The sequence below is a fragment of the Daphnia pulicaria genome, chromosome 1 (genome assembly GCF_021234035.1).
Source record: "Daphnia pulicaria isolate SC F1-1A chromosome 1, SC_F0-13Bv2, whole genome shotgun sequence".
Lineage (NCBI taxonomy): Eukaryota > Metazoa > Arthropoda > Branchiopoda > Diplostraca > Daphniidae > Daphnia > Daphnia pulicaria.
The window spans coordinates 39,814,748-39,834,151 of record NC_060913.1 but is presented as its reverse complement, the minus strand read 5'-3'; the positions used below and the strand labels follow the sequence as shown (position 1 = coordinate 39,834,151).

Here is a 19,404-nt window from a genome sequence, read left to right as displayed (position 1 = left end):
CAAAACTGGATTATTTTACGATAGCAGCGTGACAAGTGGGTTGCAAATTGCAATGCTGCATTTTCTTGTAGCTCCCTTACAAAAACTTGTTGTTGTACAAAGACACCGCGTTCGCGGACAGAGCCTTTTGTAGCATATGTGTACGTTATTCTGATCTGCGAGAAAACATAGTAGTTGACATTGGAAAACCCCACAGCGACGAGGGAAATTTCTCTTTTACTGATTGACAGACTGATTGCTATAGCCTGTTTTAAAACACACACTGAAACTGCATGTGCACCTGTGCCAAAATTAATTAGCTACCTGTTCAAAGAGGTTCCATAATTACGCTTGCTATTACTTAAATTTCCCCTAACATGGCATTTCTTAGACAGAAGTATATGAGAAATAATTTCCCAGGTCACAGTGATAACATCTGATGGAATAATATTAAATGTGCAATTTAACCTTGAAGCTTTTCAAGACTTTTGCAGTCAAAAGATCCTAGAATATTGAATAATGAAACAACAACATAAGAACTGTTAATACATTGAAATAAGTAGGCCTACTGAATCCAACAGATACACCGCAGCATTTTTTACGAAGATTTTAGCTATGAAAGCCGACAACTCTCGTACGAAAATAAAAATACTTCTTAATTAAAAGAGTGGGGAATTTCATTTCCCATTTTTACCTTGGGCTCCTTCTGAAGTAAACAATCCTTGTAACACTATCACGACCAATCACGACAAGATTTTGACAAACATGTTTCGCACTAGCAGTCTAGCAGACGATATGTATAATAGCCAATATCAATAGAGAACTGAAAGTGCTAAAATGCAGATCTTTACTAAAATGCAATAGATCCTGCGGTAAAATCATTGGTGTTAATCACGCTTTGTCAAGGGGTCGTGAGGCTTTTATATTTTTTTAAAACACGCGTCATGATTCGAAATGAGATCAAACATAAAAAAATAATAATAATATAAACTAAGTATACCCGATAAGCGTCCTATCGCCCTTTATCCAACTGAAAACACCGAAAATTAAAAACGAAGATGCCACTGCGATGGCTTGAACAGAAATACGTTACACGTAACGCTCATAGTCTCTAGTCTAAACGAAATTTAAGATAGATGGCCAGCCAAGAAAACCTCCCTATAGTGATAGACCGGGGGATTTTCAAACCAGTTATGACTGTGAAAGTTATTGATGCTGTTTGTGTTTTGCCGTGTCAACAGCGATGAGACACTCCCGCCGTACCTCAAACTCGTTTCTTCTACTGCATGCAACGATCAGAGTATACAACCCACTTTCTTTTCAAGGCGGATTGACCCAAGCAAGCCATCACGGCTTTAGGGATATAAAAAGATGTAAATTTCAGCATTACCAACACAATACATCTGGTTGCAGTACCAGCCGCAACCAAAACAGTGTTCTCTATTTTTGCAGTATTCTACATTTTTGCTGTCCAACTCGTCTTAACGTCGTAAATCTACGTGGTACGTATACAACAGTAATCATCGGTGCAGCAAATAATATGAAATAATTATACTTGCTATTCATTAGATGTGTTGCCGTTTTAGTTGCTTATTTTTATTATTTGTCTTTTATAGCTTAACAAACATATGGCGATGTTACGAGGGGTCGTTGGGGTGTTTGTGGCGAGTTTCCTCTTTGCTGTGGCAAACTCGGAGGCGTATGGAACTTACACTCCTGTCTACACTCCTGTCTACATACCCGTGGAAATAGTCTACTATTGTCCAAAAGTCGGTGGTTTAGAGTCGCGCTGCCGACCCATTCGAGATTGCGCTGTGTGGCACGATCTTGTTGAGTCCACTCCCGGTACAGCCTGTCAACTCTCGGATGGATATCCCGGCGCCTGTTGCCCCGACCTTCCTTACAATTGTAATTCGAGATTGACAATTTCTACGAGATCTATTATTTGAACGTTCTTCTATTTCGTACGTAGATAATGGGAAGGCATTAAAGGAACCAGTCACCTGCGATCCTAATGTGGAACTAGAATCCCACGTCCAGTGTCTCGACGTTTTCTCCATCAACGCTGCTGCTGCCGCCGGAAATTTTCAACTTAGATTGAACGTGGAAAACGAAAATCGTGTCTCTAGTAACGGTATCGAAGTTAGGCCAGGTTCTTCTCGTGCTACTCACCAACGTTTCTTCGGATCATCGGAGGAGACTCGAGGAATCAACAAAGAAGCTCAAGTTGGACTTGAAACTGCAGTTCACATTATTCAAAGGTATAATATTATTCCTATTGATCACAAATTTGAATTTAGAAATTGTAATGTTTCCTTTCTTAGATTTAAAATTGATTCTAAGCAAGTTCCCTGTGCTTTGTCGAGATTCAAATATGAGGATACGGATTTGGCTGATAAGTGTGAGACATTAGATGTCAAATGTAATGAAACTCAATTGAATTCTCCTTTCCGAACTCTGGATGGTTCGTGCAACAACGTCGAGAACTTGATTTGGGGTCGTTCAAATTCCCAGTACATGCGCATGCTCAACTCAGAATTCAACGATGGTAAATTATTAAATTTACTTGGCTATATTAGATGGCATCAGTATTAATACATTTTTAATCAGGTGTACAGGAGCCGCGAAAGGCTAAGAACGGAGAGAAACTACCAAGGTAACAAGAAAATAAGATTTTTCAAAAATAAAAAAGTTAAAATCACCTTTAATTATTCTTTTCGACAGCCCTCGTTTGGTGTCCATTTCTGTGGTTCACGATTTAGACAAGCCCAGCGAGACTGGAACTGTATGGCTCATGCAATACGGACAACTTCTAGATCAGTGAGTGAGAAGATGGAGATTTTCAGAAAATTTCAATAATTGATGTAAACATTTTTTGATTTTGTTTTCTATAGCGACATGGTACAATCTCAAGAACGGACACGTATGGCTACTACAAATTTCAGAATATTTTTTTCTAGATTAACTAATGAGTTATTTTCAAATTAAAATAGTTGAAAACGGAAACCCAATCGCTTGCTGTGCCGATGACGGAACACATCTTTCAGCACAAGATCTCAATAGCCACTGTTTTCCAATTGATATTGGGGAAGATGATCCATTTTACTCCAAATTCAACAGAACTTGCCTGTCGTTTGTCCGATCTAAACTTGCGGTGCAGTATTTATTCTATTATCTATCCAATTACTTATTATAATTTCCATATTACTTTAAATTACAGTGCAGAAATGATCGCCGTTTTGGTGCAGTGGAGCAGGTGAGTTTGTTTTACTTTGCATTCAAGATTAAAGTTTAATTCGCAACTCACCTCGCGCATTATTTGACAGATGAATGCCAACACCCACTTCTTGGATCTGTCACTCGTGTATGGCTCCGACGCTGCGACAGCGGCTGAATTGCGAGCAAACAGCAGCGGAAAACTGAACGTGACTTCGAGAGGGGGCGATTTAGATTTATTACCGCCCAGTGGTGACAGCAGTCCCTTGAGTGCTCCCTGCACGTTGCCCAAGGAAGTGTCCGGAATAGATCCGCCAGCGGATGTCAAATGCTTCAAAGCAGGTAAATAAAAGACATGTTGTAACACTAAACGAGAAATTAAAAAACAAATGGTTAATTTTGTATAGGCGATATTCGACCCGATGTAACTCCCACCATGGCTGTCACGCAAACTATTTTCTTGCGTGAGCACAACAGACTTGCAGAAGAGCTTGCCAAGTTGAACCCGCACTGGGATGACGAGCGACTCTACCAGGAGGCCAGACGCATTCTGATCGCACAAGCTCAGCACATCACCTACAACGAATGGCTGCCCATCATAATTGGTCGAGAGAAGATGCAGGAACTTGGTCTACTGCCTCTTCAAAATGGGTTCAGCAGTGATTACGACAAAACACTGAATCCCGGCATCTTAAACGCATTTGTTGGAGCAGCTTTCCGATTCGGTCACTCGATGGTTCAGGGCAAACCTCAGTACGTTGGTTGTCGCAAATCTTTTTAAAATTTCCGATATGATATGTGTGTGTGTTGACGGTTTTAATTGTATGCAGATTGGTCAATCATCAGAGAGTGATAGAGAGAGAGATCCTGTTACGTCATCACTTTTTCAAACCACAAGAAGTTTACACACCTGGAAATCTGGATAAATTCCTTATCGGCCTGGCTACTCAACCCAGCCAAAAAGTGGATGCCTATTTTACGGAAGAGGTATATTACCTTCAAGTGTTTCTCTTGCGTTTGCCGTTTCTAATTGAATTTATATTATCATTTAAAGCTTACCAATCACTTGTTTGAAGAAACCGGCAAGGGTTTCGGCTTGGATTTAGTGGCCCTCAACATTCAACGTGGACGTGATCACGGTAAGAACAAATATTACATCTGCAAAAGAAAGCGACTATTAAGTGTAAAAATTTATTTGTCCATTTCTAGGTTTGAAAACTTATAATTCTTATCGGGAACTTTGTGGCTATAAGCGCGCGGTAGATTTCGACGATTTAACCGACCTCTTCCACCCTAATGTATACTACATGTTTACTAAATATTTAAAGATTAGCAATTTGATGAAAATGTTTTGATTTTTATTCAACAGCTCATCGAGCGTTTCAAAAAGTTGTATTCTTCTGTGGACGACATTGACTTGTTTATTGCGGGAGTCAACGAAGCCAAACCAAGAAACTCTTACGTGGGCCCCACCTTCCAATGTATTATAGCCAACCAGTTTTTGAACCTCAAACGAGGTGATCGCTACTTCTACGATCTTCAAGGACAACCCGGTTCATTTTCTAAAGGTACTGTATGAAACGCGTAATTGAATCAAGTGCAGTTACAATAATGCCAAACCTTGTTATACCGTAGAACAATTGAATGAAATTCGGAAAACTAGCATGGCCCGGTTAGTTTGCGATAACAGCAAAGTCTATACTCTCCAGCCGAATGTCTTTAAGATCGTTTGTGACGTGTAAGTATTAACATTTATCGATTTTAAACACAAAACTTTTATTAAATTTTACTCACTCGATTTAGAAATCCGCTCGTCAGTTGCGACTCTTATTCTATTCCTCGACTGGATCTGCGCCCATGGCAAGAAAATTCTAAGAAAATCTCTTACGAAAAAAGATACTGAAATATTTCCATAACCAACGATAGTACTGGCATCAAACTTTAGATTTGAACGATTAGATATTCCGCAGCTCAAAATTTTGTATTGAAACGGGTGTGGTGATAACAATGTAACAAACTTGGTAACAAATAATAAACATCATATTCAGAGCCCAAACCAACAATCAAGGTTCTCTCCAGGGTGCGAAGGACATGGTCGGGATAGCAGAGCACGGAAGCCTCGGATTACTGAAATAAAAGAATAAATTAGATTATGTGAGTTGTCTAGAATAGATGGCGGAGAGTTACATTTCGGAGATCGGTCGGAAGGTTAGCGGTTGAATATTTTTGATTCCGTCCGAATTAAAACAGAAAACCTCGGCCAGGGATGTTTTGCGGATTTCATTAAGTTGATCTGCGAAAAATCCAAAAGAACAATCACTACATATAATACATCTACCGAATACTGGAGTATAGTAACAAACCTGGAGTAAAAGAGCCACTTTGACCTCCGGTTTCGTAGAAAAATCGATCGCCCTCTTTCAATCTTGCAAATTGATCAGCTACTATGTGCAAGAAAGTTGGCCCAAGAATTCCACTCGAAGGATCCACTTTCTCGGCCATTCCAGCCAGGTAGAGATCAATTTCATCGGGACTTTTGTATAAGGACGCCATCTTATCAATAACCTATCAAAACAAATTGTAAAAAAAAAAGATTATGGTACAGAACTAATTTAAAAAGGAGAAGTATACATCTGGAGTTAAAACATCATTCATCTCGCCGAAATTCCTAGCCTTTCTCAGACCAAACAGCTCCCGATAAGCATTGTAGCCAGGAAGTCCATGGTCACGACCGCGCCAAACGTTAAATGCAATAAGATCACCACCGTGTTTAGATTCAGGTGTCTTGAACAACAGGTTGGTAAGCTGCAATCAAACGAGAAAAACTCATCAACTAAAATCATAATACCAACTTTAATCTCAACTTACATCGGACACGAAGTGATCGTCAGAAGCTTCAGGATTGGAGAAAGTCAAACCGCGCATTACGCCGTCAAGAACGTCCGCCTTCAACAGAGGATGTGGGTTATTGAACCAATCTCTTAGGTGCAGTCTGTCGTATGTGGCACCGTTTTCGTCAACCAACCTTAGAGAAAATCAATTACGTTAGAAACGTCAGAAAGAACATGCTACAGAACGAAAGGTTAAGAAACTTACTCAAACCAATGGTTAACCATGGAATGGCCATAGCGATAGGCAGCAGTGGAGAATTCGTTAAAGATGTTGCCGTTGACTGTATCATTGTACCCATTAAAGAAGCCAGTAGTCCTTGGAAGTAAGCCGTATGCCTCCATAATTCTTCGACCTTTTCAAATAAATCCTACTGCTAAAATTCTTATTCGAGAAATTAAAAGGAATTGTTTTACCAAGTAGGACAGGAAGATATTCGTTGTAAGTGATGTGTTGGATTTCAGCACCGACAATTCTGCGTGCCTCTTGGAAGAGTTTTTCATCGTCCCATTTTGGATTGACACGAGCCAACTCTCCAGCCACTCGATTATGTTCTCTGTGCCAAACGGTTTGCATAACAGTCAATCCGATCAGCTGATTAACTCGTGAATCACCTGCAAGTAAAGCCCAGAGTCAATGTCAATTGTCAGCAAATTGTTTGAAAAAATGTCTCACCAGAAAGAAAGCAACGCAATCCTTTACTGTAACCAATGCAATCCTTATCGTTCCAGTTAAGTGGAAGCAGTTGACGATTCTGATAGGAAAATGTCTTCATACGCCCACCCTTTCTCTCACGGAGGAGATCTGATTGAAATTGAGTCGATCCGTAGATAGCCGATGCATCGTGCCAATGCGTGACCTTGTAGAAAAATGCAACGCTTTTAACTAAATCAATCTGACAAACAAAAATGTAAAACTCTAAAATACCTGATTCAATTGCTCTGCGTAGCCAAAGGTGCAATCGGACCGCGGCGCTACCATAGATCGGACAAAGTTAACGCATTCGACACGGAAAGGACGATAGAACTCATCATCCGGCAAAATATCCAAAGTAAAGCAATGCGGATGGCGGAAGTCTTTCGATTGGTGCTTGCCATCTAGAGTGCAACACGAAATACCGCTTCCATTCGCTAAAAGAAAACAAAAACAGGTAATCGTGAGTTGTGCCACATAAACGAACTCCAACGTCCTTACGAAATTGAAACACGGGTACGTGTGTGATATCGTGATCGATAAATTGGCCAAACTGCATCAACATAAGGGTCGTTTCCTTCTGAAAGTTATCGTGATCAGCAGCCAAGATAGTTCGAACGTGTCGTGAATTTGGCATGCCAATATCACGTGCCTCCCAAATACCTACAAAATACATAATTTGTAAGTTACGCAATCAAATTCTAACCATTAAAAATACAGCATTACCATCGTCGTATTTTGGAGCTAGATAACGGCCAAGTTGAGTGTTTGAACGACCCATCAATGGGGACTGTAAGTTGTTGCAAGAGCCATCGATAGTTCGATACTTGGACGGACGACACACGGGATCTTGAATACAGGTAGGACCCAAAGCAGTTTCTTTGACGGAAAGCTTTTGAGTTGCGATTCCAGCGGCCTCATTTGACAACCTCATTCTGAAACAATTTCAATCAAAAATTTAGCAAAGCAATTCCACAATGTCTAATTAATTAAACTTACACTTCTTTGAGCTTCTGTGTTGATTTAGTAACCATCAAACCGTGTTCACCAATCGGAGCGGCCTCGTCGCTGGGCTTCATGTTAACAAAGTAGGCAAAAGCCGTCGAGCCAGGCATCAAGAAAGCCTTGTGATCCATAAGTCGTGACTCGATGGTGGAAATACGACCGATCTCTGACATGCCGTAGTTGACCACTCTATCAAGTTCGACTTTGGGAACAGTCAAAATCTCCGAATCCAACGATTGCTCCGACATGGCGCCGATCCTGTCTGAAATTCCGAATCAAACACACAAAAAGTTAAAGTTGAGACAAAAGTGAACATCTACAATTAATTCATTTTACTCACTTCTTCCACCAACAATGGCGGGGCAGCAAGCTCTCCAATTGGGCGATTCGGCTTGGTTTGTGCAAATAGACTGAGGTGACTTCATTAATTCGACCCACCAAACGGAGCATTGGGACATGATACGGCACTGAGTTGGAAAGTTGATTAAAGGCGGGCATTGTCGTGGCATAGGCGTTGGACGTCTCTGAGGCGAAGACGGAGGAGGCATCGACTGAGGCATCGGCTGAGAAGGCATCGACTGGGGAGGCTGCGACGGAACGACAATACTAGTCACAGCATAACTGGACCACAGAACAATCCCCAACACCACACTAATTCTTTCCTTCCAATTCATCTACAGTAAAACAATAACATAGTAACAATTTAAAATTTTAATTTGAAGCAATACAAGATTAAATAGACGACACAATAATGCAATAAAAGTACAAACCGAGACGCAGATGAGAGGCGTTGTGTAGCTCAGTAAGGCGGAACGTCAAGTGACGACGGAGACTGCATACCAATGGCTTCTTATTTATACCTGACCATGAATTTATCTTACCTCTCCCCCGATTTTACCTGCATAACGTCAAACGGTACGAAATTTACCCCCTGTTTCTGCCAACGCCTATGTAGTTATATAATATCTAGACAAAGAAAAGGGTAGAGTAAGGGTAACAAAAAAGCGCTGACGCAATATTGTGGCCTCAGGCTTCCCATCAAAAGTATTATAATTTGATGTGAGCGCCCATTAAATTTTAGTCATTCAGCGAGAGGCTTCGCTGCAACATCATGCCTCTCTCACCTAGGTATTTAAAATTAAATTAATTAACTTTAATTAATTAAATTAATTCTAAATTTTTTCTTATTAGATTAAATTCTTTCATGTGGTTGCCACTTTCGTGTTTATTCGTTCTCCTACCAGTGGTAATATGCCAATATCAATACTTCCAGTATAGTCCTGTTTATTCAGCTCCATTAGTGTCCACTCGACCGGATCTTTCTTACGTATTCAACTATCCCTACAAGTAAGTTCACAGTTGTCTTCAAGTCAATTTGTCTTTAATTCAATAACAATTGTTGACAGCGTGTTACGTACTCCCGGAGGGGAACCATGGTGTCCCGCCGCGTCTGCTAATCAACCACCTTTGTTTCAATGCAAACCTGCCATTCGCTGTTCACCTTGGTTCATTGAATTGCTCTACAATCCTTGGTGGTGTACGGCAGCAGATGGAAGTTTCGGAGCTTGTTGTCCGGACATTCTCAAGACAACATGTAAGTTACCATGTCTAATGAGTGTGAATTCACAGTGCCAATGTTTAATTTGTTCAACCCAGCTTCTGTCGCACGATTCCCCGAGTCGAGTAAGTTGACAGCTATGCCCAGAGACATTACCAAAGACGAGATGAATCGTGCTGTTACGGTAGCTCGCCAGCACGTGGAAGAGATTAGTGCTTTCGAATGGCAGGCTTGGACTAACATGCTAGCTCCCTGGCAAAATTCTGCGGCCTACAGCTACAGTGCTACCACCTATGCCTCTCTTATAGGCCAGCAGGAAGGATGGAAAGGACTTCAATCGGTGGAAGCGTCAAGAAAGTTGGCCAATACGTAAGTTACTATTTTTCAATTGTTTCTGGGAATTTTTCTAAAATTATTTTTGAATTTTAAGGTTGAAACTGGAACCTAAATATGCCGGGTTCGCACTGCAACACTTGTGTGTTAAGGAGACGGCTCTTTCGTCCATTTGCCGTGCACAACCTGCTTGCAATGCATCTGCTCTTTACAGGTAAAAAGTGTTTCTGAATTAATTTGATACAGATGGGATAATGCTATTCTGAAATTACTTAGAACATACGACGCTTCATGCAACAATCTTGCTTACCCCAACTGGGGCAGATCAAATTCGCCTTTGGAACGCATCTTACCTCCCCAATACGCAGATGGTGAATTGAATTATTTGATTTTAAGAGTTTACTTATTGTGCAAATTGTTTTAAAGGTATTTGGGCGCCCCGTGAATGGCCGGGACTACCTCCAGTTGACACGGTCAGCCGCATCGTTCAAGACGTCGACTATCCCGACAATCAACTGACGATTACTGTGATGCACTGGGGCCAACTTGTTGCTCACGATATTACTCACGTTCCTACTTACCGTACATGTAAGCTAATTCATTTTCTCTGTTTTTGTTGAGCGAAAACTTAATTAATTTTCTGTTCTTAAAAGTGAACAATTCGGCGATTCAGTGTTGCACGGGTGACGGCAAGTACTTGTCACCTGAGCGAACTCACCCACTTTGCTTCCCTATCGACGTGGACCACGATAACGAATTCTACAGTCAATTTGGCGTTAGCTGTCACGATTTCGTCCGTTCTGTCGTCGCCCCTCGGGAAGATTGCAAATTCGGTTATGCCGACCAGGTACTGTAGCTCGCTTTTTCCCTAATGATGTAATTCATTACTTTACTTGATTATGTAATTAGCTCAACCAAAATACGGCCTATCTCGACGCTTCCGTCATTTACGGCTCGACTGAAAAAGTTGCCCGATCTCTGCGGGAGTATGCGGGTGGACGGATGCGCGTTACCGTCATCGGTGGAGACTATGTTGTTTTACCAGTTGATCCCGAACGAAAGGACTGTATTTCCGACGAATACGGGAGCCAATGCTTTGTCGCAGGTACACGCTATAATATAAAATACTGGTTGTTAATTATGGCTAATTCGTTTGCTAAACAATCAGGTGATCAACGAGTTAACCAGTACACTGGCCTGACAGTCTTGCACATCGTTTGGCTTCGTTTACATAACAAGTATGCTAACCAGCTGGCTTTGATTAACCCCAAATGGGATGATGAACAACTTTACCAGGAAACCAAGAAAATCGTCTCAGCATTGGTTCAACATATCACCTACAACGAATATCTGCCCTCTGTTTTGGGTAGGATTAAACCAAATTATTTAGTTGATAAATCTTTCATTTCGAATTTTTGTTTCGTAGGACCCAATTTAATGGAAGAATACGGCCTCCTCCCTCTCTCAACTGGTTACACTTACACATACGATCCCGCTGTCAAGGCTCAAATAACAAATGAGTTTACTACTGCTGCATTCCGTTACGGACATTCTCTCATTCGCAACTATAACGAGTAAAACAAAGCGAAAGTGGAGTGGAATTTTTGTGTCAACTAACGTATTTCTTTGCTATTATAGACTATGGTTAGATGATACCTATTCCCACTACGGCGGCGAATTGTATCTGAAAGATTGGTTTAACAATCCTAAAGTACTGTTCGATCCTGTCATTTTCAACGCGCTTCTCCGACATTTCATTACCGGAACTGCCCAGAACTTTGATGAGAACGTCGCCGATGCTGTAAATTCTACAAAACCTATTTTGTCCGACGAACTTTGAATGAAGTTTGTATCCTGTTTTATTTAGGTACATCATTACCTTTTCAAATCACCATATCAAAGCTGGGGTTTGGATTTAATCGGTGCAAACTTGTGGCGTGGAAGGGATCATGGAATTGCCGGTTACAATTTCTACTTGGAAGCTTGTGGAAGCAAACGAGCTGCTAATTTTGACGAACTGCTAGCTTTCATGCGTCCTACGGTAAATTTCGCTGAACGTGGTTCAATTGATAAAGGTAATTAATAAATTCGGATTTGCAGGTGGTGGAGAAGATCAAATACTTGTACAAAAGCGTCGACGACGTGGACTTGTTTGTCGGTGTACTTGGGGAATGGTCTATTAAGGGAGGAATAGTCGGCCCAGTAACTTCGTGCATCATGGCTGATCAATTTGCTAGGCTAAAGGACGGTGATCGGTTCTTCTACGAGAATGGAAAACAACCTCATTCGTTTACTCCAGGTTCTAAATCTCCTAAACCTTCAAAATTTGTTTGTGTAATTTAAAATTTTTACGCAATGATAGGCCAACTGGATTCTATTCGGTCTATGAGTTTGGCCAGGGTACTGTGCGACACATCCGACACCGTGGACTGGATGACCCACAACGTGTTTTGGACTCCATCCCCAATGTATAATATTATCAAGTTTACTTTTATTCAATTAATTTAAGCTGAGATTTTAAATCTGAATAGGAATCCATGGCTGCCTTGTTATGGAAAGGATATCCCTCACCTGGATCTGAACTTATGGAAATCTTCCTACTAAACACGTATTTGCTTTATTTTGATTCTATTAAAGAAATTTTGTTTTTAACTGCCCACATTCAATTGAATGTTTGTTATACCTACTGGTAGTGGTGGTCACAACTGTTGTATTACTGAAAATTGTGTCTTAATTTATTAAATTATTGGGGTATTGTTTACTTGATTTCTATTTCATTTTGCTTTTTGAAAAATTGGTTTAAACCATTGTGCAGTAAATTTGGTTCAAATTTAAATGACAGGTGTCTAGACGTTGTATCCGTACTTGTACAACAATACGGATAGGGTAAAATTCCACCAAAATACGCTATGGTCAGTAACGCCTTTTTGCGGTAGCACGCTTCGATTTCCGTGTAAAGTGAAAACTATGGTGCATGTAAATTCTCGCATTATCTTATGGCCACGCATGAATGAAGCAGAAATGTGTAACGGTAATCCTTTCACTTTTTTCATAATGCGCAATCAGTTTGATCGATGTTTCCTTGCACGGACCAGTCTATTAATCCCCTTCCTAAAACAACTCCGGAAGGGAATTGCCAAGAATATGCAACACAATTAAAGGTTACGTCTCAAAATCGTTTCAAAATTTACCCATTATACATAAATGATGCATTGGAGGTTAAACTAAATAACGCGAGTCCTAAATGGACTTGTAAATAACTTTTTTTAAAAAGCATCGTTAAATCAGAAAAGGCCCCTTTTGCTACCAAAAAGGGTACTATGCAGGTACGTAACTGCTAGGATTTAATTGGGAACGTGAAGCAGTGACACAACAATTTCATGACCCCCAACAGGAAAATGTGACAGATTTTGTATCGAGTTTCTACGTACTGTTGATTACTCCATGTCAGAAATTTCAAAACAAATGACAAATGCAGGAAGAAAGCTGTTAAAAGAAATCTAACCACGTAAAATGCCTCAAACAAAACGAGAGGTGAAGCCGGAGGAATTGATTGCCAGCGGTAAGAGGTGAGAATATGTTTTTCCCTATCGCGACTTGTGATTGACAAGTTCTATGGCCTTTCAAGCTTTCATGTATGCTTAACTTGCGAAACAAATTTACGATCACGAACTCCGGACCTATAAAACCTAGTACAATGCCCAGTGAGCCATCAGTCTACTATTCCTTCTAGTTCCATCAACATCACTTCAGCCACGATGAATTCCTTTGTAAGTTGTTAAAAACGAGAAAAATTATAGGAATTAAACTAATATCTAATTTTAATGAAATTAGATTGCTGCCATTATCTTATTCGCATACGTCGTCCTGGAAACTTCTACAAAACCTACATACAACAGAGACGTGCCCTACGCCCCTTGCACGGTTCCAAACAGTAAAAACTGCTTCATCAGCACGGCCTACACCCCTTTATCTGTGCAATATTACTCTCGGAATGAAAACGGGAAAAATGTCTTTGGATACGCTTATCTGGGACAGGCTGCCTACAATGTTCGGAATGGAAACGGATTTCAGATTGGAAGTTGGGCTTACATGAATCCGGAAGGGAGGGAGATCAACGTTGCATACGTATCCGATTCCAAAGGGTACCGTGTTATGTCAAACGATTTGCCGATCGCTCCTACTGAAACTCCCGAAGTTGTCGCTCTTCGAGCCAGACATATGGCCGCTCACGCTGCTCTCAAAACTAAAGTTGTTAAGCCTGAAGAAGAAGATAATCACGATAAACCGGATCCTGAAGACGAAGACTTAACTAAGGAAATTAACGCTGCACAGATAGAATTTATGAAAGTTTTCCGTGAAATTCAAGCATTTTAAAACCGAGAATTTTAGTTTTTAACCTTGTACCTGTGAGCATATCGCATTAACACATTCATTTCCCATCTATTAAAACTGCTTCATATTTTAAAATCGGTGTTATCACAAAGTATCCGAAATAAAAAAAATACAATGAAAAGAACATACTTAGAAATCAAATGCTGCCAGTTGAGATGAAACGGAATGCAAGAATAGATGTTGAACTGCCACGTGAGATGGAAATGAGGCACTGATCAGCGTCTAGTCGCAGATATATTTCGGGGTTATCAAATTTAGATATTCGAATTTTGCGATCAAATTCGATCCTCCTTAGCCGCTTTCCACTTTTCGAATCCACGAGATCGAGAGTTAATTTTAAGTAAGGATTGCGTTCATTCACTTGACGAGCGTAAAGCACTCCCAAAAGGTTGAGATCGTCTTCATAGTCCCAAGTTAATTGAGTCGTTTCATCTATGTAGACAAGTCAATCCTAATTAGTCCCGCATAAAATATTTTCTCATTAGTGGGAAATTACCGTCGTCGCTTGTATGGGAATAAACAGATGAACGGACAGGTTTCTTGACTGTACGCCCGGTTCTTGTGGTTGTAGTAGTAGAAACGTTGTCAATTGAAACACTTTCGTCAATATCATCAAGTGCATGAAGACTCCCAGGAACGAGCGATGGCGTCCCATCTTTACTGATTATGTTAAATAACCTAAAAAATAATTTTCTTAATTAACGATGGATATAAAATTTAAGTATTATTTCTTAGTATAATGTACCGTAGGGTTCCGTTATCAGTGAAGATCAACCGAGGAGATGCGTCAGGATGAAAACCAATATAAGGCTCAAACGAATCTGGCTTCCCTTCGATTGAACATAGCGCTATTCCGTCTTCTAAGTTCTGAATCTGTGAAAAAATGGTCAAGTAATCTCATTTCTATTGTAAATGATTCAATTATTCAAAAGCAAAACTTACAAAAAATGAGTTCATATGCGTCGCCTTTATTAAATAGTAAGGAGTCGTGCCAATTAACATAACGTGGTTGAAGGTGTGAATTTCAAAAAGTACAGGAGGAGCGGAAAATTCCTGAGAAATGTTTACACATCAATTTTGAAAAGTCACAAATGAATTCTAAAATTTTATTTTTTTTACTTGCTGTTGACAAACTGTGGGAAGGCTGTAGACTTTGACTTTGTTATTTTTGTGCAGTGTTAAAAGCAATCCTTGATTAATTTCAGCTCCAGTTATTGAGGCCCCAAAAGTAGACTTTTGAATCTAAATATTTATGGTGTGCAAATAGTTCAAATTGTATAGGCTACTGGTGATTAATAAAGATCTTTTACAAATACCTGTAAAGTTTGTTGAAACTTCAGGCGAGGATAATATTCATACAGAGCAAAGACCACCAAAGTATTTGCTTTGGGATTCTTCACCGAAGAAACGGCTAATGTGTGGGTTTCATCATCAACGGCAAGCTCGGAAAACCGATAACCTTCAGGAAGAGTTACAAAATCAACAACTCCACTGTCAGGTGTGAGTAAATGCAGTTTCCTTGCAGTGATGTAGTATAATCCTGTTTTGTAACCTTGACGAAAAATATTTATTAACATATCATTATTTTAATTAATATTGAATTACATGTTTACTTATATTTAGTATTTACCATCTTTATGAGGAATATAGCTTGAAGAATTAAGAAACACAGGACTTATTCCATAACTGCGATCCTTCCATTCTTCATTGTCAGAGATTTTATATTTCAGAAACGGCAATCTATCATGTCCATTCAAATTGTAAATTTTCAAGGCTGCATCACATAAATTTGGGATTAATAACAAGAAGTTTGGATGACACACATTAAATTGTTGGAACCATTGGTCCAGTGATCATCTTTTTATGTGTAAAGGCATGCATGCACAAAAACTTACTGTTTGATGAAGAGACATCTTTAATTATAAGATAACCATCGCTGTAAATGATTCTGCTGCAACTTTTGGCGCCCTGGAACGTTTTAATTTCCTTCAGAACAAATCCTGATCAGAGTATGGTTAGGCATGTGACAACTTTCCTGTTAATTGTGTGCAAAACAATAACTCACCTTCTTTCCAGGTAATGAGAGATTTCAGGATTTTCCAGTTTAGATTCTTCAAGATATTGGTGGATAAAGTATGTTGCCGTTGCAAAATAAAGTTTAACGGAAGACGGTTTTTTTGTCGGCGACTACTTTGCATTTTGAATGGTTCTAATCAGTAAGCCATGCGGCCATATGGTAAACAAAAGAGAGGCCATCTAACGGCTATGATTGAAACATGATTTTAGCGCGCAGCGCGAATTTTATTAGAACGGAAGTTAACCGGGTCCGATGCATATACAAGGGTAGAAAATACATGCAGAACATTCAATGGTTTTTAACAAGTGTAGAAAATATGAAATGTTAGTATTTATCATTTATCTATTTTAGACTAGAGAATTATTGGATGAGAATTAATGGGCGGTAGATGAGCTACTGAGTTTCAATCAAACTGGAGTAAATTTTACACAATAACGTCAAGCGCAGAAACCTCGCGAGCGATTCCTGAAAATTATTGAATATAACATCTAACATGAGTAGACACACTTTATTCAACACTTCACTTACCGCACAGATTCTTTCCCATGGCTATTTGGAGATAGCCTTGATTGCCAAAATCAACACCCCAAGAGTTTCTTACGATGTAATAAGGAATCGGACCTCTGGTATCGTAACCCACAATTTGCACCTTCAGTTATTACGCATAAACGTTAGTTAGAAATTTGTAAAATTGATGATTATTTATTTACAGCGTGATTAGTGTGATCTCGGCAATGATACTGTATGATTCCACCCAAGTAGTCTTGCCAAGTGACCGCATCTACGGCTGCTGTAACTGGTCCATGAAAAGCAAGAATTTGTTTCAATTGTTCTTCATTGTCAACTAAACTGAGATAACAAAAATAAGTAAAAAACTGGTAATGTAGAAATGGTTTAAGTAAAAATTACTTGTAACACGTAAAGTTAGATGCTAAACGTACTCCGCCTGATGATGTAGAACCTCTGTGAATAAAATATTATTTAACAAAACGAAAACAATTAAAAATTATATTTTTCAACAAAATTAAAGTGACCTACTCAAAAACTGTTTTACAACGTTGATCTTTTAGAGTCAATGGATACTGTTTTTCCTCCAATAAGGACACATTGGATGCTGACATCCAGGTTAAGGCAGTGCAAGTATCACCTCCAATACAACCCTTATTTCCATTTCTGGCACAGTCAATAACCTTTAGGTGAATTTTCAATTGAGCTAAGAGTTCATGCAACATCAATTGAAATAAAATACTTGTTGTGTGCTTAATTCATTCAGATCTCCAGTTGCAATTGCATGCATACTTTCAACAGTCTGAACAGTACTAAAAGCCCAGCAAGCTCCACAGCTATGCTGATTTTTCACTGCAGTCACAACATTCTTTTCTCTCCTTAATATACAGTTAAAAGAAATATTACAAAAGAATAATTTACCAATATAAATTCTTTTCCTAAGTAGAGAGCCTTACCAATCAACATAACTAGGGAGTGGTTTGAAATTCTTTTGGGCATTGGGAATTTCCCTTTTTCTTCTATTTCTGTTGACATGATTCAGGTTAGATCCTATCACACATGACAATGAGCTGGGTTTATGTCTGAGCAACATCTCTTGAAATTCATTAGCATCAAGATCTGAGAACTTGGTAATGCCAAAAGATGCATGACCATTATCCTGATTATGTTTGATATTGTATTCTTTTGCTCTGCTGTGGCTAGCCTAATTAGAAACAAGTGTACAGGTATAACAAAGGATTTTTAAGACAATGGAGTAAGAAACCATATAAATACCTTGAAATATGACAAGCGCCTTCCGTACTCTACCGGATCTCTTCCATAGCTTTTATTATGTTTTTCAATGAACTGTTTAAACTCTTGTTCCATAGAATCTGGCTGATCAATTCTTATGGGAATACCCAAGAAACACAGTGAAAACAATCCGAGGGCACAAATGACATTCTTAAAAGTCGCGGCCATCCCTACCGAAATTGAAAAATGTTCTGCCAAGCAGCCGAAATATCGATCGAGGGTAATCAACGAATGAAGAAACGGTCAGGTCCGTACTAAACAGTAGCTTCTCCTGTCATAAAATGGCTCGTCAATCGGTCGTCGAATATCTTCTCGCTTTCTGTTTATTAATTACTGGATCACTGGTAAGTTGATAAGCATGTGAAAATGAACTTTTTATGTTTCTGGCGGTGATTTTTTATGATGCAAAATAGTTTTAAGTCGAGCTTAAAAATTTACTAATAGCAGCTGCAGTCGGTGTTTTGCCGGTGCTGTCTAATCTACGAGTAATTTTTCATTAATTTTCAATTTTCATTGATCTTAATTAGGCTGAATTGGAAACTGATGCCTCGTCTGTTATCTATCTTTCACACTCCCTTGGTTCTCGAGCACTTGAATCAAGGGGTCAAATTAATGTAAAAAGTCTCAAATCTGGATCTGTCAATATTCAGCAAGATTCATCATATGATTGGAAAGACTACAGGGTAATGCAATTAAAAATATATTTTGCTCTAATATATGGAAATTTTTATGGGATTTTACAGGAAGCAGCAGAAGCAAATGATTTCTATCATTTAGAAGCCCTAGTAAAATACAATGGGATTGAAAGGACATTTCTCACATCCACGAAAGCTGTAGGAATTTGTATTAATTTCATTTGATTACGTCTAATTGGAAATCTATCATTTTGCAGTGTCTTCTATTTGAGTCTCAACTAGCAGACATCATCACTATCCACGTGGATTTGTTAGGGAATATTTATGGTGTTTCTGTGGCTACGCCTCATAATCAGAAGTGTGCAGGCGATGCACCTGAATTTGATCCAACTTTCAACACCACAGTTCTGATCTCTTACATGGAGCATGGGCCAATGTATACACAATGCATCCATAATATTACTCCACCAAAGAACTGTATCACTCATTTTCTCTTTCAGACCTGATGTTGCCATGTTTGTTCAGAAAGTTGAGCAGGAAAAAGTAGCTAAAGAGCGTGGTGAAACAAAGGACAACCGTTCGTTCATCGCCAAATATGTAAGTTCATTTTAACAAAGGCGCCAGGAGCATAATACCTTTAAAATCTAATACGGTTTTCCCTTTACAGTGGATGTACATTGTGCCACTCGTCCTCGTCTTTATGATGTCAGGAGCCAGTAACCCAGAACAACCCGCCCGTTGATGAGTATAGTTTTTAATATAAACATCGTAACCTCAAAACTCACAGCCATTTCAGTCAATATAAAATATTTGGAAAAAGGAAC

General features: G+C 39.3%; 7 protein-coding genes across 8 annotated transcripts; 4 read left to right on the top strand and 3 right to left on the bottom strand.

Annotated features, from left to right (window-relative positions):
* Nucleotides 1-1,376: 1,376 nt before the first annotated feature.
* LOC124320260 (peroxidase-like) lies at nt 1,377-5,251 on the top strand. The gene is made up of 17 exons (XM_046783054.1): nt 1,377-1,481; nt 1,596-1,887; nt 1,952-2,240; nt 2,304-2,527; nt 2,590-2,635; nt 2,704-2,799; nt 2,874-2,902; nt 2,973-3,133; nt 3,200-3,235; nt 3,306-3,537; nt 3,603-3,948; nt 4,026-4,182; nt 4,250-4,334; nt 4,405-4,493; nt 4,565-4,763; nt 4,831-4,933; nt 4,999-5,251. The coding sequence occupies exons 2-17, from the start codon at nt 1,608-1,610 to the stop codon at nt 5,096-5,098; spliced, it is 2,472 nt and encodes an 823-aa protein (XP_046639010.1). The 5' UTR covers nt 1,377-1,481; nt 1,596-1,607; the 3' UTR covers nt 5,099-5,251.
* LOC124320264 (chorion peroxidase-like) lies at nt 5,158-8,698 on the bottom strand. The gene is made up of 14 exons (XM_046783063.1): nt 8,553-8,698; nt 8,123-8,456; nt 7,777-8,044; nt 7,504-7,712; nt 7,279-7,440; nt 7,012-7,214; nt 6,760-6,943; nt 6,501-6,698; nt 6,292-6,439; nt 6,064-6,220; nt 5,827-6,000; nt 5,559-5,760; nt 5,383-5,488; nt 5,158-5,322 (listed from the first exon to the last, which is right to left on the bottom strand). Exons 2-14 carry the CDS (start codon nt 8,454-8,456, stop codon nt 5,259-5,261), a joined length of 2,409 nt encoding a protein of 802 aa, XP_046639019.1. The 5' UTR covers nt 8,553-8,698; the 3' UTR covers nt 5,158-5,258.
* A 105-nt stretch (nt 8,699-8,803) lies between these two features.
* Nucleotides 8,804-12,434, top strand: LOC124320261 (chorion peroxidase-like). The gene is made up of 16 exons (XM_046783055.1): nt 8,804-8,910; nt 8,974-9,129; nt 9,189-9,376; nt 9,439-9,709; nt 9,771-9,887; nt 9,950-10,044; nt 10,100-10,261; nt 10,327-10,520; nt 10,583-10,778; nt 10,842-11,039; nt 11,100-11,247; nt 11,312-11,474; nt 11,541-11,714; nt 11,774-11,972; nt 12,036-12,141; nt 12,205-12,434. Exons 1-16 carry the CDS (start codon nt 8,894-8,896, stop codon nt 12,275-12,277), a joined length of 2,457 nt encoding a protein of 818 aa, XP_046639011.1. The 5' UTR covers nt 8,804-8,893; the 3' UTR covers nt 12,278-12,434.
* Nucleotides 12,435-13,382: 948 nt separating this feature from the next.
* LOC124320434 (cuticle protein 7-like) lies at nt 13,383-14,050 on the top strand. The gene is made up of 2 exons (XM_046783319.1): nt 13,383-13,443; nt 13,508-14,050. The coding sequence occupies exons 1-2, from the start codon at nt 13,432-13,434 to the stop codon at nt 14,048-14,050; spliced, it is 555 nt and encodes a 184-aa protein (XP_046639275.1). The 5' UTR covers nt 13,383-13,431.
* Nucleotides 13,508-16,360, bottom strand: LOC124320346. Of its 2 annotated transcripts, XM_046783194.1 has the most exons (10): nt 16,134-16,360; nt 15,964-16,068; nt 15,699-15,842; nt 15,385-15,620; nt 15,188-15,310; nt 15,011-15,121; nt 14,814-14,941; nt 14,565-14,746; nt 14,198-14,500; nt 13,508-13,934 (listed from the first exon to the last, which is right to left on the bottom strand). In XM_046783194.1, exons 1-9 carry the CDS (start codon nt 16,264-16,266, stop codon nt 14,205-14,207), a joined length of 1,458 nt encoding a protein of 485 aa, XP_046639150.1. In that variant the 5' UTR covers nt 16,267-16,360; the 3' UTR covers nt 13,508-13,934; nt 14,198-14,204. The 2 variants fall into 2 exon arrangements, with proteins under 2 accessions (XP_046639150.1, XP_046639148.1); XM_046783192.1 differs by lacking the exon at nt 13,508-13,934 and having other exon boundaries at nt 14,097-14,500.
* LOC124320391 (cathepsin O-like) lies at nt 16,338-18,178 on the bottom strand. Its single transcript, XM_046783267.1, has 8 exons — nt 17,928-18,178; nt 17,609-17,856; nt 17,395-17,530; nt 17,184-17,335; nt 17,055-17,108; nt 16,856-16,994; nt 16,674-16,794; nt 16,338-16,610 (listed from the first exon to the last, which is right to left on the bottom strand). Exons 1-8 carry the CDS (start codon nt 18,111-18,113, stop codon nt 16,570-16,572), a joined length of 1,077 nt encoding a protein of 358 aa, XP_046639223.1. The 5' UTR covers nt 18,114-18,178; the 3' UTR covers nt 16,338-16,569.
* Nucleotides 18,153-19,403, top strand: LOC124320421 (ER membrane protein complex subunit 10-like). The gene is made up of 6 exons (XM_046783306.1): nt 18,153-18,289; nt 18,473-18,628; nt 18,689-18,778; nt 18,838-19,016; nt 19,081-19,177; nt 19,248-19,403. The coding sequence occupies exons 1-6, from the start codon at nt 18,227-18,229 to the stop codon at nt 19,320-19,322; spliced, it is 660 nt and encodes a 219-aa protein (XP_046639262.1). The 5' UTR covers nt 18,153-18,226; the 3' UTR covers nt 19,323-19,403.
* Nucleotide 19,404: the final 1 nt, after the last annotated feature.

Bases quoted from the DNA above. Each gene is read 5' to 3' on its own strand.
- LOC124320260 (XM_046783054.1), top strand. From the start codon at position 1,608: ATGGCGATGTTACGAGGGGTCGTTGGGGTGTTTGTGGCGAGTTTCCTC. The intron at 2,528-2,589 runs GTAAATTATTAA...ATTTTTAATCAG, and splicing joins CAACTCAGAATTCAACGATG to GTGTACAGGAGCCGCGAAAG. The intron at 2,903-2,972 runs GTATGGCTACTA...AAATTAAAATAG, and splicing joins ACAATCTCAAGAACGGACAC to TTGAAAACGGAAACCCAATC.
- LOC124320264 (XM_046783063.1), bottom strand. From the start codon at position 8,456: ATGAATTGGAAGGAAAGAATTAGTGTGGTGTTGGGGATTGTTCTGTGG. The intron at 6,221-6,291 runs GTAAGTTTCTTA...ATTTTCTCTAAG, and splicing joins ATGGTTAACCATTGGTTTGA to GTTGGTTGACGAAAACGGTG. The intron at 5,761-5,826 runs GTATACTTCTCC...TTGTTTTGATAG, and splicing joins ATGATGTTTTAACTCCAGAT to GTTATTGATAAGATGGCGTC.
- LOC124320261 (XM_046783055.1), top strand. The intron at 9,888-9,949 runs GTAAAAAGTGTT...GAAATTACTTAG, and splicing joins AATGCATCTGCTCTTTACAG to AACATACGACGCTTCATGCA. The intron at 11,475-11,540 runs GTAAATTCTACA...TGTTTTATTTAG, and splicing joins ATGAGAACGTCGCCGATGCT to GTACATCATTACCTTTTCAA.
- LOC124320346 (XM_046783194.1), bottom strand. From the start codon at position 16,266: ATGCAAAGTAGTCGCCGACAAAAAAACCGTCTTCCGTTAAACTTTATT. The intron at 16,069-16,133 runs GTGAGTTATTGT...TACTCTGATCAG, and splicing joins TCTCATTACCTGGAAAGAAG to GATTTGTTCTGAAGGAAATT. The intron at 15,311-15,384 runs GTATTTGTAAAA...ATAAATATTTAG, and splicing joins AGTTTCAACAAACTTTACAG to ATTCAAAAGTCTACTTTTGG.
- LOC124320391 (XM_046783267.1), bottom strand. From the start codon at position 18,113: ATGGCCGCGACTTTTAAGAATGTCATTTGTGCCCTCGGATTGTTTTCA. The intron at 17,531-17,608 runs GTAAGGCTCTCT...CTGTATATTAAG, and splicing joins CTCCCTAGTTATGTTGATTG to GAGAGAAAAGAATGTTGTGA. The intron at 17,109-17,183 runs GTAGGTCACTTT...TTTTATTCACAG, and splicing joins CGTTGTAAAACAGTTTTTGA to AGGTTCTACATCATCAGGCG.
- LOC124320421 (XM_046783306.1), top strand. From the start codon at position 18,227: ATGGCTCGTCAATCGGTCGTCGAATATCTTCTCGCTTTCTGTTTATTA. The intron at 18,779-18,837 runs GTAGGAATTTGT...ATCATTTTGCAG, and splicing joins TTCTCACATCCACGAAAGCT to TGTCTTCTATTTGAGTCTCA. The intron at 19,017-19,080 runs GTATACACAATG...TTTCTCTTTCAG, and splicing joins TACATGGAGCATGGGCCAAT to ACCTGATGTTGCCATGTTTG.